The sequence below is a fragment of the Penicillium waksmanii genome, assembly GCF_028829765.1.
Source record: "Penicillium waksmanii strain IBT 27052 chromosome Unknown utg000004l:1.0-5674109.0:1.0-5678898.0, whole genome shotgun sequence".
NCBI lineage: Eukaryota > Fungi > Ascomycota > Eurotiomycetes > Eurotiales > Aspergillaceae > Penicillium > Penicillium waksmanii.
In genome coordinates this window covers 2,042,477-2,056,777 of record NW_026643251.1, presented here as the reverse complement: position 1 = coordinate 2,056,777, position 14,301 = coordinate 2,042,477, and the positions used below count along the sequence as shown (strand labels likewise).

General features: G+C 46.6%; 7 protein-coding genes across 7 annotated transcripts; 3 read left to right on the top strand and 4 right to left on the bottom strand.

The window, feature by feature from the left end:
- Nucleotides 1-763: 763 nt before the first annotated feature.
- On the top strand, nucleotides 764-2,438 carry N7481_003577 (M14 family metallopeptidase; the record flags this gene model as incomplete). The annotated part of the gene is made up of 2 exons (XM_057262796.1): nucleotides 764-1,153; nucleotides 1,233-2,438. The coding sequence occupies 2 exons, from the start codon at nucleotides 764-766 to the stop codon at nucleotides 2,436-2,438; spliced, it is 1,596 nt and encodes a 531-aa protein (XP_057124457.1).
- A 357-nt stretch (nucleotides 2,439-2,795) lies between these two features.
- On the bottom strand, nucleotides 2,796-4,727 carry N7481_003576 (uncharacterized protein; the record flags this gene model as incomplete). The annotated part of the gene is made up of 5 exons (XM_057262795.1): nucleotides 2,796-3,319; nucleotides 3,424-3,901; nucleotides 3,992-4,036; nucleotides 4,132-4,324; nucleotides 4,447-4,727. The coding sequence occupies 5 exons, from the start codon at nucleotides 4,725-4,727 to the stop codon at nucleotides 2,796-2,798; spliced, it is 1,521 nt and encodes a 506-aa protein (XP_057124456.1).
- Nucleotides 4,728-5,710: 983 nt separating this feature from the next.
- Nucleotides 5,711-5,944, bottom strand: N7481_003575 (uncharacterized protein; the record flags this gene model as incomplete). The annotated part of the gene is made up of 1 exon (XM_057262794.1): nucleotides 5,711-5,944. One exon carries the CDS (start codon nucleotides 5,942-5,944, stop codon nucleotides 5,711-5,713), a length of 234 nt encoding a protein of 77 aa, XP_057124455.1.
- Nucleotides 5,945-7,277: 1,333 nt separating this feature from the next.
- N7481_003574 (uncharacterized protein) lies at nucleotides 7,278-7,700 on the top strand (the record flags this gene model as incomplete). Its single annotated transcript, XM_057262793.1, has 2 exons — nucleotides 7,278-7,391; nucleotides 7,530-7,700. The coding sequence occupies 2 exons, from the start codon at nucleotides 7,278-7,280 to the stop codon at nucleotides 7,698-7,700; spliced, it is 285 nt and encodes a 94-aa protein (XP_057124454.1).
- An 854-nt stretch (nucleotides 7,701-8,554) lies between these two features.
- On the bottom strand, nucleotides 8,555-9,435 carry N7481_003573 (uncharacterized protein; the record flags this gene model as incomplete). Its single annotated transcript, XM_057262792.1, has 3 exons — nucleotides 8,555-8,800; nucleotides 8,871-9,141; nucleotides 9,191-9,435. The coding sequence occupies 3 exons, from the start codon at nucleotides 9,433-9,435 to the stop codon at nucleotides 8,555-8,557; spliced, it is 762 nt and encodes a 253-aa protein (XP_057124453.1).
- A 1,146-nt stretch (nucleotides 9,436-10,581) lies between these two features.
- N7481_003572 (C6 zinc finger domain protein) lies at nucleotides 10,582-11,611 on the top strand (the record flags this gene model as incomplete). The annotated part of the gene is made up of 3 exons (XM_057262791.1): nucleotides 10,582-10,599; nucleotides 10,651-10,794; nucleotides 10,979-11,611. 3 exons carry the CDS (start codon nucleotides 10,582-10,584, stop codon nucleotides 11,609-11,611), a joined length of 795 nt encoding a protein of 264 aa, XP_057124452.1.
- Nucleotides 11,612-13,283: 1,672 nt separating this feature from the next.
- On the bottom strand, nucleotides 13,284-14,233 carry N7481_003571 (uncharacterized protein; the record flags this gene model as incomplete). Its single annotated transcript, XM_057262790.1, has 3 exons — nucleotides 13,284-13,630; nucleotides 13,684-14,142; nucleotides 14,203-14,233. The coding sequence occupies 3 exons, from the start codon at nucleotides 14,231-14,233 to the stop codon at nucleotides 13,284-13,286; spliced, it is 837 nt and encodes a 278-aa protein (XP_057124451.1).
- Between the last annotated feature and the right edge of the window lie 68 nt (nucleotides 14,234-14,301).

Sequence of the window (14,301 nt, the reverse complement as noted above, 5' to 3'; positions counted from 1 at the left end):
GCCAAGTGGATGGACCGAGAACAGCCACGTTGGATGAGGTCTGGACTGGTCTGGATGTTCTAGAAGGGAGAAGGTGCTGGTGGTAGAAGGTGGTCGTAGGTGGTAGTAGGTAGAAGGTGATGGTGATGGTGGGTAGTACCGGGGAGAGAGGAGAGAACTGGAGGAGAAGGTGGTGTGGGTGGAAACTAGGTACTGCTACTAACAGTGCCAGTGCCAAGTGCAGTGACAGTAGTGAGTGGTAGTAGTGTAGAGTATATTATAATCTGAATATTTCATTTGTATGTTTTTGTTTATGTTAATAGATTATTTTAATTATACTAGTACATTATATTAATAGAATTATGCCAGATACTAGGTGCTCTACTAGCAGTTCAAGTTGTAACTTTATTTTAGTGTGGTAAACACTGTAGCCTATGCTACTACTACTACTACTACTACTATATACTGCCACTGCCACTGCCACTGCCTTAATACTATAGTTACACTCCAGGTAAACCAGTATGCTACCATTATTACTCTAGTAAATAATACTAGTAGTAAATATTCCTGTCAAAACAGTACATTAGTACTAGACTATAGTAGTATATTTAGTTATTTAAGGTAGAGTTATACTAGTAGTTGTATCCCACACCACTACCACCACTTTCTAGTTATACTAAAGTGATGACTACTCCCCGCCTTCTCCGCACTTCACCTCCTTCACCACTTCAACCTCCACCGCCGCCACCTCTTCAACTTGGAACTTGAACCTTCCACCCCCACCATGCGCCTTCTTCCGGCCTATTTACTTTTGGCTGGCAGTGGAATTCCTTCCATCCTCGCCATCCCAGCTGGTTCTAGCATTACTCCTCCACCTCCGCTACTGCCCGCTCACCAGCTCTCTCACCCACCAGACCCACGCCGTCCGTGGACCCGACTCCGTGACTGGGTCATCGAATCCGTCTGGGGTATTGAGCACTCCAACTGTCCCAAGCATGCCCAGAATCTCCCTCCTTCCAATGTTCGCGATCGCTATGAGAGTGATGTTGTCCTCCGCTTCCAAATTCGCCAGCCGGAAGAAGCGGACGCTTTGGCCGCCGCCTCCCGGGTTTTGCTCCTCGACGTCTGGGCCATTACCGCAGAATATGTGGACATTCGACTGACAGATAGCATGGTGAGTCATGTCTCATCTGATTCATTCAAACTTTTCAATTCCTTGTTCAAGTTGCTAATCGCGGATATCCTGATCATAGATTCCTTCCCTGCTGGAGCTGCTGCCTGCTTCCCTCCGTACATCGCACACCCCATTAATGGATGATCTCGTCGATATGATCTATGCCACCTACCCAAGAACTCATTATCACTCTTTGCACCCATTACACCCCGATACGGGAACTGGATCCGCCCACGGCCGCACCGCCGACATTGAGGATGTCTTCTTTCGCGAATATCAGCCCTTGTCCGTCATCGTGCAATGGATGCGACTGATGGCCTCAATGTTCTCCTCCCATGCCAGCTTCACCAATATTGGTCTCACCTACGAAGGCCGAGAGATCCCGGCTTTACGACTCGGCGCACGTCGTGATGGACATGCTTCGCCAAGGCCGCGGAAGACCATCGTCATGATGGGCGGTCTCCACGCTCGGGAGTGGATCAGTACCTCCACGGTCACCTATGTTGCTTATAACCTGATCACCCAGTATGGCGAGTCGCTCGAGGTCACCCATCTTCTTAATGAATATGACTGGGTTTTCATCCCAACTTTGAACCCCGATGGTTACGTCTACTCATGGGAGTCGGACCGCTTATGGCGGAAGAACCGACAGCCAACGGGCCTCCCGATCTGCCCAGGAGTCGATCTCGACCGTGCCTGGGATTTTGAGTGGGATGGCGAAACAACCCGCTCAAACCCCTGCTCAGAGAATTATGCCGGTGCCGAACCCTTCGAAGCATTTGAATCTCAACAATTGGCCCAGTGGACGCAAAACGAGACTGAGAGTGGGAGAGCAGATATCATCGGTCTCTTGGATCTACACTCCTACTCTCAACAGATCCTATACCCTTACTCCTACACCTGCTCCTCCATTCCTCCCACCCTTGAAAGCTTAGAGGAGCTGGCTTTGGGCCTGGCCAAGGCAATTCGAATGACCACTCGGGAGTCATACGACGTGACATCTGCCTGTGAGGGTATTCTGCCGAACGGGGAAGCAGCCAATCTGAATTCGGGCGGCAGTGCCCTAGACTGGTTCTATCATAAGCTGAATGCCAGATACTCTTTCCAGATCAAACTCCGTGACCGCGGCAGCTACGGTTTCCTCCTTCCCTCAGAACACATCGTACCTACTGGCAAGGAGATTTTCCAGGCCGTGCTGACATTCGGAAATTTTGTGCGGGGCGAGGATTCTAGCTTGACATCCGGTGAACCCGTGGGGTCGCAGCAGCAACAGCCGCTGATTTGAACATAAATATTCCCACGTCCACGTCCACGTTCTTCTCTTGATCCTCGATCTTATACGATGATGTTTGCATAGCACCTTTCCAATTGGCGTTTGGGCTTTTTGACTTTTAATAGAACGAGCTTTTGTACATACCGATCCTCTTGGAGGCCGTAATAATCTTTTCTTTTCATGTACTCAAATGTCAGATACGAACCGATATGAATGAAAATGGAACTGCAAAATTTCAAGCTGAGCTATTCAAAATCGACGCCCACTGCAGACTGCAGCGATACTAGTATCCACTACTTCCATCTATAACCAGATCAATCGTACATATCGTACTATAACTACTGCCCCTCTACCTGCTACCTACTAACCCTAACCCGTCTTAAAATCCGCCGGCCCAGACCAACCCCTCAACCTCTTCCCAAAATACTGCAAAGCAAGAATCATAATGAAAGCCACCCCCACAACCCCACACATAGTCCCCATCTGCTTAACAGTCCCCTCCTTCTCCGCCCACTCAATCATAAAATAACTAACAATAAACCCGCCACAAGTCCTACCAAAATTCACCCAAGCAGCAACCTCCCCACTAGCCTCCGGGTAACTATCCAAAACATAAGAATTGATAGCAACAGTCACAACCATGATCCCGAATACGTAAAGTCCCCACCCCAGCGCGGCAAGCATATAGTGATACTCGCGCTCCAGTGCGAAGCCCATCAATATCAGCCCCGAGACGAGGAATGGCATCGAGAACCAGATTGCGTATAGTCGGGCTTCGGGCTCGAAACGGCCTCCGTGTCGGGTTGTGTAGGTTTTTGCTATGGCGTCGTGGAGCCAGTGGCCGGCTACTTCGCCGAGAATTGCGGCTACGACGGGGGTGAAGTAGAAGAAGCCTAAAGGTTAAAATAATGGCAAATGTCAGCAATCTGCCAAATGGTGGATCTAATCAAGTCAAGAACTTGAAGAGGGAGATTAGGGTAGGGTGAGGTGTGGTTACCGATAGCTTTAGCATCAAACCCATAAACCGGCGCCAAAAAGATCGAAAGCGTAGTGTTAATCCCAACAACCCAAGCAAACATAAGCAAATAAGCAAAAGCCGTCAGAAAAACAACAGGCTTGCAAATAATCGTAATAGGCCGCATAACCGCCTCCCCGAACGAATTCCTAATGTACCCCGAACGAACCTGCTGAATACCCAACATGCGCTGCCACCGAGGTCCATTGGGGACGAGTTCGGGCTGGACAGTTTTGCGATCGTAGTACGTTTCGTCCACGAAGATGATTATAGCGAATAGACAGAGACCGGTCTCGATTGCGTAGAGGCCGAAGGCCCATTGCCAGATTTGAGTGTTCACTATGAATGAGCCGAGTAGTGGGCCCATGTAAGGGGAGAGAATTATGAAGCCGGACCAGATGTTTATTTTACGTGCGTGTTCGTGGAAGAAGAACATGTCTTTTATGAACATTAGGCCGCCCTGATGCGGGTTAGTAACTGAGAGTGACTGACTATGCCCAGGTGGGAATGGCTTCAGAGGGATGGGGGAATTTGCGGAAACTTGACGTACACCTTGCGCGACAGTTGAGAAAAAGCCATTGAGAATGCGCGCGGCCTAGAAATATTATAATATCATTTTAGCATTTGCCTTGGGTGGATGGAAAGAACTTGAACCCTCTCTGCTGTATAACGAAGGATATAAAAACATACCATGAATGACTCAAAGCTCTGAGCAGCAGCACACCAAACAGCCGTAGCAAGAGCAAGTAAAGCCCACCAAAACAGAATCGGAAATCGGCCAAAATACGCTGAAAGCGCGACGATAATGGGGCCAGCTGCGCCAAGCATGAAAACGTTTCCGACCTGTGAGTGATTCACGACATTGGGGTCCATGTTCCACTCTCTAAGGGCACCACATTTGTTAGTATACATATGTAGTAGTACGATCATTACCCAGAAGTGACTGGAGACTCGGAAGGGGTGATAAATCCACTTGAAAATGGAACCTTGAAGGGGGCTACTTACTCGCCCTGCGGCACGAGGGTAACAGCACCCGTAGCACTTCCATAATCAGGCAAGAAAGCCGTGCAGGAGATAATAATCAGAATCAAGTGTTTGCGGAACGGAGTCCAATTGAGAGGATCATTGGGTGAGTCGCTAGGCTGTGGGATGAGAATTGTTTGTCCGTCTGCTGCGGTCTTTAACCCTTGGTCATGGGCGAGTGTCGCGTCATTCAAGACGTAGCCCTCTCGTTCGCCGAGGGCTTCTAGATCAACGGCTGGTTTGTTGGGCGCGACTTTCTCCATTTGAGCGTCGTGGTCACTTTTGGCACTTTCGGAAGACATCGCATCCGTTCCTCGTTTTCTAGAAGGAATTTTGGGCTGACTCCCGAACGACCCAATGATGACGCAAGGAAGGGGAGAGAAAATGTAGGGTAATACAAACTCGAATGTTATCTTTCTTCCCTTCTCCTAGAAAGTACTCATATGGGGAGGGGCACCATTAGCCCCTTTATACCTAGCCCCCCCCAATGTTTAGGTGGCTAGCAGAAGTAATCTAAAGCTAGGACTCCGTAGTAGTCCGGGGAAACCCCTTCGGCAGAGGAAGTAGGGCTTCACAGCCGAGATATTTATCCCGCGGCTGACAACGATCTTGATAATCGGGCTTTGATTGGACGAGTGCTGAACAGGCTGAATAGCTGCGCTACGATTTGTCGCTTGAGACCCTCTCCTGTTTAAGCTATGGGGGTGCCAGCCTCAATTGTTCAATCCAGGCTGTTGTGGGGGTGGATACGGGGCTTGGCTCCCCATTGTTGTTGGTTGCGGGGGAAGAGATGTGGGACTTTACGGGTTGACTGGTGTCAACTTAGACCCTCGTGATTCCCCCGCTCTGTTGATCTGGTCTTGTTTGAGGTAAGTGGATTTGCGAGAGGCGGAGAATTTTCTGGGGTTGGTAAGGTTGGGTTGGCTGGTCCACCCTTTCTTTTGCTGGGAGAGCGAGGTGTAGGATCGACAGCTGTTAAACTATCGATGAATTGAAAGGTGCTCTGAGATAATTTCGGAGTAGGGTTATTGATTTATGACGCGGCTGACTGATTCCAGGTTTTAAAATACTGATCTTTCTATCGGGATGAATTCAATCGATCGGCGAGGTAGTTCTAGAGCCAATCGCGGCGAAGTGTAATGTTCACAACCGTGACTACCCTCGGGTTTCCAGTGTCCAAAGATCCTTTGAAAAGCTCAAGCCCTTGAAGACCACTAAAAATAACATTTCAATAAAATACGCATCGTCATGAAACGTTGCCGACTTCGAAATTAATGCCAGAAAGCTCCATAGGAAGCGACTGTCCGAGTCCGCGAACCCAATCATTAAGATGATCCAACGCGGTTTGGAACTTGGCAACATCAGCAGGATTCCGTTCCAGGGCTATATGTACAGAATGCACAGCGTCTGTGATTAGGATGGAGCGCTTTGGGTCTTTCACCAAATCCAGGCTGAGATTTTGCAGGACAGTAATATCCATGTGGAGTCTCTGCAGTTCAAGCAACCTTCTCCCTAGTCCAATGTATGTATCGTAAAAATTGGAGAGTCTCTCAAGTGGACTTGAATGTGACGCTTTTTGAGCCCTTCGCCAAGTGCTCACTACCTCCTCCAGAATGTATATATCTTCGATGGTATAGGTTGCGATGGAATGCAGAAACATGACCATAAAAGGCGCAAAGGATGAAAACGATAGGGGGCTGGGTATGTTAGCCGGCAATGATGGTAATATGTGGACAGGAAAGTGAGAAAAGGGAGGACGTCTCTCACAGATTGACGTAGTCGATATCTGACAACTGTTTCATTTCCTCGTTGCGGGAAGAGAGAATATGCGATATCAAACTGGATTTTGCTGCCTTGTAACACTGAGTACTGATTTCGGCGGGTCCTGCTGGATTGGGCTAGGCACGTAAAAGTATCATCCGAGTCGAATCATGTAGCATCTCTACATTCCTTTCATATAATTTCGAAATGTCATATGTATGCCCCCAGCGTGATTGGATCTATATGTAAAATTAGTTCTGATTTTGACATATCATGATAGCCGATGGAGTAGAACTTACTTGGTAGAAATCGAGGCGCCATTGCAGCAAGTCTATATGAAGCCTCCTAATGTCTGCTGATCTTTCGGAAGCAGAATTTTTTACATGCGCCTCTAGATCTCGACCCATTGTAGGGAAGGAAAAAAAATGAAGGGTGATTTCAAAAATACTCCAGGAAGGGGTTTGAGCGATCATCGATACGCACTTTAACACTGTTGAACTCTATCGAGCGCTAGACACATACCCACTCAGATCACGCTATACTAAATTCAGTCAGCGATTATTGTCTTGATGCTTTTCTGGTAGATCGCCGAAATTACCGTAATTGCAGGGAAGCGGTGGGTGGGTGGATGTTTAGCTTTCACTTAGAGGCTTAGGATCGGTCGTGCCAGCTCCGTAAGATTTGAGATCTTGAGGCAATTCGGTTCCCTGTCTGGTTAGTGAACCAAACAATAAGCAATGAGTTATGTTTTTCCGCGGGATGCTAGCTCAAACTCAGTACCACTGTACCTGGATCATTCACCATATTAGGACGGGACTGGATTTAACCCTTGCTGAATGTGCCTCGGGCTAACCGATCAATTTCCTATCCTGGCCGAGATCTGACAGTTGACAATGCGAAGGACGCCATTCTTTGCCAAGGTTTGCGACCGTCAACCCTTAATTCCTCAAGATAAATGCTTCCCTACCCCCGATATTGGCTTTCCATTTTGTCATATTTCGTTTCGCCCAAAGGTCTGTTTCAACTTACAATACTTGCAAAGCTCTTTGAACATGAAGCTCCTCTTGCCATGCTTTATTTTTATGTTAGCGGGCGTTTCGGCTCAGAACGACGGCTGCCAATATGAAGGTATTGTTAGCCTCTGCGCGGCTAAAGAGACAAAAAATGTAAGTCGCAATTTCTCAGGTCCTTCGTCGCCTTGGTTAACACTGCTTCCAGACTGAAGGTTGTCCCTCTAATGACTACGAATGCCTTTGTGCGGCTTACGAGGCTCTTGCTAGGTGAGGATTTTCCTACTTGTACAGTGTACTTTCACTTACCCGCCTTGTTCAGCTGTTACAACCCCTGCCCAGGCGACCCTCGGGGTTCCGCAGCCCTTGGCCAACTCTCCACCTACTGCCAGTCTACTCTCTATGACTCCTAAGTTCCAAGGCATTCTTAGAGTCACCGCCCAAGCAGGCTACCGCTACAGGTAACAGAACACCCTAGCGTAACCAGTTAGTTATTGTCGGCATAAATGGCCGGAGATAGATGGTGCCACTCCGGAGTATGTTCATTCTTCGTATTGTTAGTTCATGTTCCCCCATAAATTAGGTACGAACGGGTTATTAGAAAACAATGGAGACCTTTTTGTCATGTTTCTATGATGACCTACTATAATGGGAACCAAATGTTCCGACAGTCAACGTAACCTGGAAGCGAGCCGCCACTGTAAGCGAGCCGCTAGCTCAACGGGTGTCTTTTTGACTGCATTTATCTCAACCAAATCACCATTATATTTGAAGATCTATCTATTCCGTCCATTAGGGCACGCAAGATAAAAATACGATAGTCTAGAAGAAAATTAACATAATCTTAGAAGATATTCTATAGAGAAAATATTAAAATATTAACCCTAAGAAGCTTCTATATTATAAAAAATATCTTTATATTCTTATTATAGAGAATCTAAGATAAAAACTAATTAAGCTTTATTATAATAAATGACTTATAGGATATTTTAGAAAAATACATATAGAAGAATTTTTAAAAAGAATATTCTATTAGAAAAAGCTACTGAGTGTTCCAGGGTGGGTGGCCCTCCGACCCATGAAACACGTTAAACAGTATCTCTCACTCGAAACCATAGCGCAATAACTACGAGCTAACCTCTGAATACTTTTATCATTACTCCACAGCCTGAGCACGAACGAAGCATATCTCTTTTCACGTATATTCAAAGCTAAATAGAATACAAACATATCACAACAAATAAGCCGAAAACAGAACAACGGTTACCACTCATCATTCAAAACAGGTCACCCGCATCAAAGGATCCTTATACATCAAATTAACAACTTTGTGGTGTTGGTGAGTAGGTGGCCATAGATTTGGCCTCCCGCAGCTTTCTCGTGCGGAGGCCCACTGTGATCATTGCGATAGTCGCAAGGACCTCTGGGAGAAACATAAGAATGACTCGGATATCCGTCTTCCCATAGACTGGACTGAGATCTCTGCGTTGCGTACAGACCGCAACAAGGCTGTATATAACACGGATTCCGATGAATAGAAGTGCGACGACCGCTCCTTGGAGAAGCTAGCAAGGAAATATTGTTAGAATCACGGCATCATAGAATGAAAAGCAATATATAGATCGGAATACATACCGCTGTGCCACCTTGGTATCCCGGAAGACCCTTTCCTCCTGAATTGGAAAGTAGGGAGAATAAGGACCAAAACACCTGGAAAACCCACGCGAGTACGACTAAGGCTGTACCTGTTTTCCAATGTTGTAGACTGTGTGGCTTGGGGTGACCTTCGAAAATATCCAAGGAGCCGATGACTGACAATGCCATGGCAACAGCCATTAGGGCTGGAGTGCCTAGAATAACAGAAATTCCGAGGAACCGACTGCCGGATGGGTTGCGGTATGTTCGACTGCTCAATTAGTGATTTGAACCATTTGACATGTTCAGTAGGGACATACGCCTCATGTACCAGTCCATCGACACCAAGAATCAATGGCGTAATACCAACACTTTGAATAATGTTGGCAGCTAAATTCTCGCTGTCATGGATACCAAGTATACCGCCAATTATTCGAGCAAGGCAGAAGGCGGATAAGTAGTACCATGGAAGGAAACCGGCCCATCGGTGAGTGACAAAAATATAAGCAACCACTGGAGCCAGGAGGAGATAGACCGCAAGGTCGGCGGGAAATATGCCGTTCATTTTAAACGAAGACAGGATTTTATTCAGAGAAAAGGAGAAGGAACCCGAGGAGACAGTGAAAAATTCACAATGGAAAAGACGACGGTTTTAATGTGGCTGTTCGATAAGGAAGTTCTTCTTGGGTAGACGCTTTAAATAAGGCTGAACTAAAAAAATAATATTGGCGCGTCGAGCAAGCTTATTCCAAATAAAAAGCCCTAAAGGAGCCACTCATGGATCATCGCGCCCAAAGGAGAAGTTAATACGAGGTGAGGTTGGGGGCTGAAATGGCCAAACCGTAGAATAAGCAGCACCGCCGCTCTTAGCGTGAAACAGGGGTGAGGCTTGTTCTGTGGGGGGCGAAGGACAGCCAATAAATCCCTCCAGCTCGCCGGTGGCTGCGTGGCTGCAGTCAGCATCTGGCCCGTCTTTTCATACTGGTTACTGTTGTTGGTTTAGCTTTAAATAGAGACCAACCCACCCTCTTACACTTCGCATCTTCAGCATTCCCTGCCCGATCTGAATACCCCTTTCGGAAACCAGCTCTTGGAAACTGGGATAAATGGTTTACAGAGGAAAACCTAGTCCCGGGTGTGGGTTGTGCCGTGCGCGGCGTCGAGCGGTATGCATATCCACGAAATGACCCTAAATCCTTCGAAGTACTTACTGAATTAGTGCGACCGGGGCCGACCATCATGTTCTCAATGTAGAAGAATTGGTCGAGAGTGTCCTGGATACCAAGATCCGAACGCGTTACGATTTTATGACCAGAGCGACGAGGTCGTTGCAAAAGCCCAGGCTCGGCATAAACCCCGCCAAAAGCTTAAGGAGCCGATTCTCCTAACTCAACTCGCGCCCTTGTCCCTGCAAAATATTTCAGGATATCCTGAGGAGTGGGCGACATCTTACACCATCGCATTTTAAAGCGGCACCACCGAAAATCGGGGTATACTGCCATTTGTGCCGGACCTGATAAACAAAACTCTCTCCCCGGCTCTCGAGGCCACAGTCAAGGCTATAGGGCTAGCAAGCATATCCAAAATACACCACTTACCAATATTAAATTACTCGGCCGGACAAGAATACGGCAAAGCTCTTCTTGCTACTAATAGTGCCTTGCATGATCCGATCATGGCAAAATCAGATTCCACCTTGATGGCAGTCATAATGCTCGGCCTGTATGAGGTAAAATAATTTTCTTATCTAATACTCAGTTCAATCTAACAATACTCCAAGGTTATCGCAGGCTCCGGATCAAATATGATGGAAGGCTGGTTAAATCATGTTCAAGGATCCATGAAACTCCTGGAATTACGGGGCACAGAGCAACTGGAGTCCAAGAGAGGACTAGAGTTGTTCACACTGATACGAATGCAAATCGTGAGTCAAGGTCGCCCTAAAATTTCGACAACTCTAACTGACCTTAATTATAAGGTGATAAGCAACATTTTCTATAAGCGAAGGATCTCCCCTGCAGTTGCCGCGTTGTCAGAAATCGCATGGTCTCGACGGAATAACCAAACTCAGGCCCTTGAAGAGTTCCTCAGAATCCTAATACAACTAGGGGGAGCTCTCAGCCGACATTCAAGGCATCTTCAAAGATGGACAAGATAGAGCTGCCGAGGACCCCGAGCCTTTTATCAAAAGGGCACTTTACATTGATGCTGATCTAGTCTCATGGTCAATGTCCTTGAGCCCTCCCTGGCGCTACAATGTCATCGCTACGCCAGCCCACCTTCAAAGCAAAAGCGATGCGTATACGTGTTACTATGGTGACACCTATTATATGTTTAATTCTGTTGGGTTTGCCTCTGGGTGGAACAACTATTGTCAAACGCGCATCGTCATACAGGAGATTGTTCGATCGCTTTGTATGCGCTCGATGGGATCTGTAACAGCAGATATTTCCCAAAAGACGATGGCCCTGGCTAATACCATCAGCATACAAATGATTGGCTCCATATGTGCAAGTGTTCCATACCATTTCAACTCAGGAGAGGTTGGCGTGGGACTTGCTTTCCGGCTTCTATGGCCAATTTTCATCACTGCGAATTGCGGGGCAACGACACCTGAGATCAGGGATTGGGCCATGAAAACACTCGACCTTATTGGAAATACTACGGGTATTCAGAAAGCCCTCATGATGTCACAGGCTGTCAAAAAAGGACACACTATGGCTTTAATACCAGGAACTTGACTACTGGGTGGGCGAAATATAGTTACCCCAGTTCAGGATAAAGAGGGTAGTTTCAAGTTGTTGAGAAAGTTGGAATGTAGGTGTGGATTTGAAGCAATATCATTCTCCTAGTAGACAACAACACAATGCACATTAATTAAATCAAAGTCTGCTATAAATCAACGCCCCCCCCCCCCTGTTCCAATTACCCCCAAAACCTTGCGACAAGACGTAAATTGAGTTTGGCGCCTGATGAGGTAGAGATGTGTTAGATTTGTTAATTGGTGGACGGAAAGGTCAGAGTACACACTTTCAATCAAAATCATCACGGTCTCCTCGTTGCTGGGTTTTGTCCCTGCACTGCTGGGTACATTTGTCCCATTGGTGGGTTCGATCCCCCTGTTTTCTGCGCATATAGTGGTGACTGCTGTCCCAATCTCTCTCCAGAAACAGGGCGTGGTCCTTGTGCGCTAGGGTCGGACCCATCTTTCTTTTCACTCCTCTTTTTCAGAAGATAAGGAACGAAGAAAAGACACATCGTACTGGTATATGATTGTGACTTTTTTATATTTCCGCTTTTCAGCTTCAAAAAACGGGAGATGATGAACGGAGCGGAAGTAAACACAACGATAAAGGAGAAGAGTAGAAGAAAAATGAGGATATGTGTTTGCAAATATTTGATCTCAGGTTGTTTGTATTGCAGCAAAGTTGGAATATTTCTGGGGCGTCCCACGTCTTTATTATAGCCAGTGTCAACATTCAGACAAATTTCCATTTTTATGGCCCCCTTTATTTACGGACGAGCCTAGTTTGATGATAGAGTGTGAGCCTAGAATCAAGAAAAAGCTAATCCTAATTTGGCAATCTGTTCGCAGTTTGTAACTTTGTTGTAGGTTCCACTCTCAGCTGAGGTCATAAGCCCCGCTATGGATGCTTGTCTTTTGGTGATAAAGGGATGGGGGCGGTTTTATGGGGGCAGTAAAAAGTTATCATTGGGTATCATAGTGCGAGAGGCAGTGTTAATAAGTGAAAACCTGTTGCTATTTCTGTTTTATCGACTCCTACCGTTTCTCAGAGGGGAAAGATGGACAAATGGTTGGGCATATACGGCCGTAGGTACGGCCGTAACAAACGACCCCCTCGCGAAATAAATAACCCTTTCCATCATTTTGAAATTGGATTTCGCTTAGCTAGGTACTGAAGGCGCGTTTTTTTTTTTCGTGATGATCGCTGTGTAACTTTCCAATGGGCTTCGTCTGCTGAATTACTTTCCATGGGTGTGCTTTTTCGGAGCCCATGCCCAACATGACTGGCACATATCAGATTGCGGGGAATCAAGCCTTATACTGTCCGTTTTTAGACTCCACACTTCGACGGACGGGTGAACCTAAAGACTCCAGTCGCAGTGGCTTACGCCAATCCCCCCCTTAATTGATTACTGTTATGGGTTAGACTGAGGATATCTGAAAAGACGCCAACGATGGCTACCAAGGGCCAAGACTTCTCTGAGCTGACCTGAATACGTGAGAAAAGAGACAGAGAGATAGGGAGGGTTTCTCTCAACTTTTGATCGAAGAGATGTGTAGAAGTGTAGATGTCCTTTCTAGTATCTTTAATCCTAGACTACTATCCTTCTGATATTGAGTTTGGAAAGTCGAAAACGTCATCGATAATTGCCTTCCCCATACACTAATTATCTCCAACCCATCATGCAGTCCCAAGTAGTCCGAGCCTCTTCGTCATTGATTGGTGGTTGGTCAATAAGATAAAATCCCTTCCCGGTCACATGAATGGCCTGTGAATGGAATTTGTCTGCCGCCACACAAACACCATTACTGTCCTTAATACTATCTTCCAAAACAGTTTTCATGGCGACATCTGTAACTGCCTCGATGGGTATGAGAATATCTGCGGGAAAGTATGAAAGAAGCTCATCGTTCAAAAGAGGCGTCTTCACCACGCCCGGGCAGATGGTATTAACGCGAATACCCTCCTTGAAAAGACGGTCTCCGATAGAGCGAACGAAGCCTATCAATGCATCTGAATATTTGTTAGTTTTCTATAACAATGCTTGTCTGACGATGGGCTCTCACGCTTCGAGCTTGAGTAAACAGGCGTTAACATGCAAGGATACAGCCCACCGATGCTAGCCGTCAGAAGCAAACTTTGAGCTCCCTTCATGGATTCAGGCGATCGTCTGAAATAGTTGACAGCTAGGTAGCTTGCATAAATAGAGCCATTCAGGTTGATATCAAGAAGATCCAGCCCGGGCTTAGGTGGAACCCCCGACGAGGACTGATTGGCGAAGAGGTCGGTGTATTCAGGTATACCAGCATTGGCGAAGACAAAGTCCAATCGTTGGGCCTTGTTGAAGACGGTGTCAAAAACTATGGCGAGTTCCTCATATTCGGATACGTTGGCCTTGTAGAAGCTGGTATTCGGGAGTGTCGCAGCTGCCTTTTTTCCTTTTTCTTCATTAACTCCAATAATGTTGATCTGCCAGTTGCTCAATTTGCTTAATGCCTCGGCAACGGAGAATCCTATCCCACTGGCTATAATTCATGCAGTGAGTATGTATCCCCTCATTTCCGGAGTCCCGAGGCCTCACTTACTGCCACCAGTGATCAATGCGACTTGAGCCATCGTATTTCTGATTTCGAAGAAAGCACAACGTATGCCAGGAACACTAATAATTCAGATCTTTATAATTC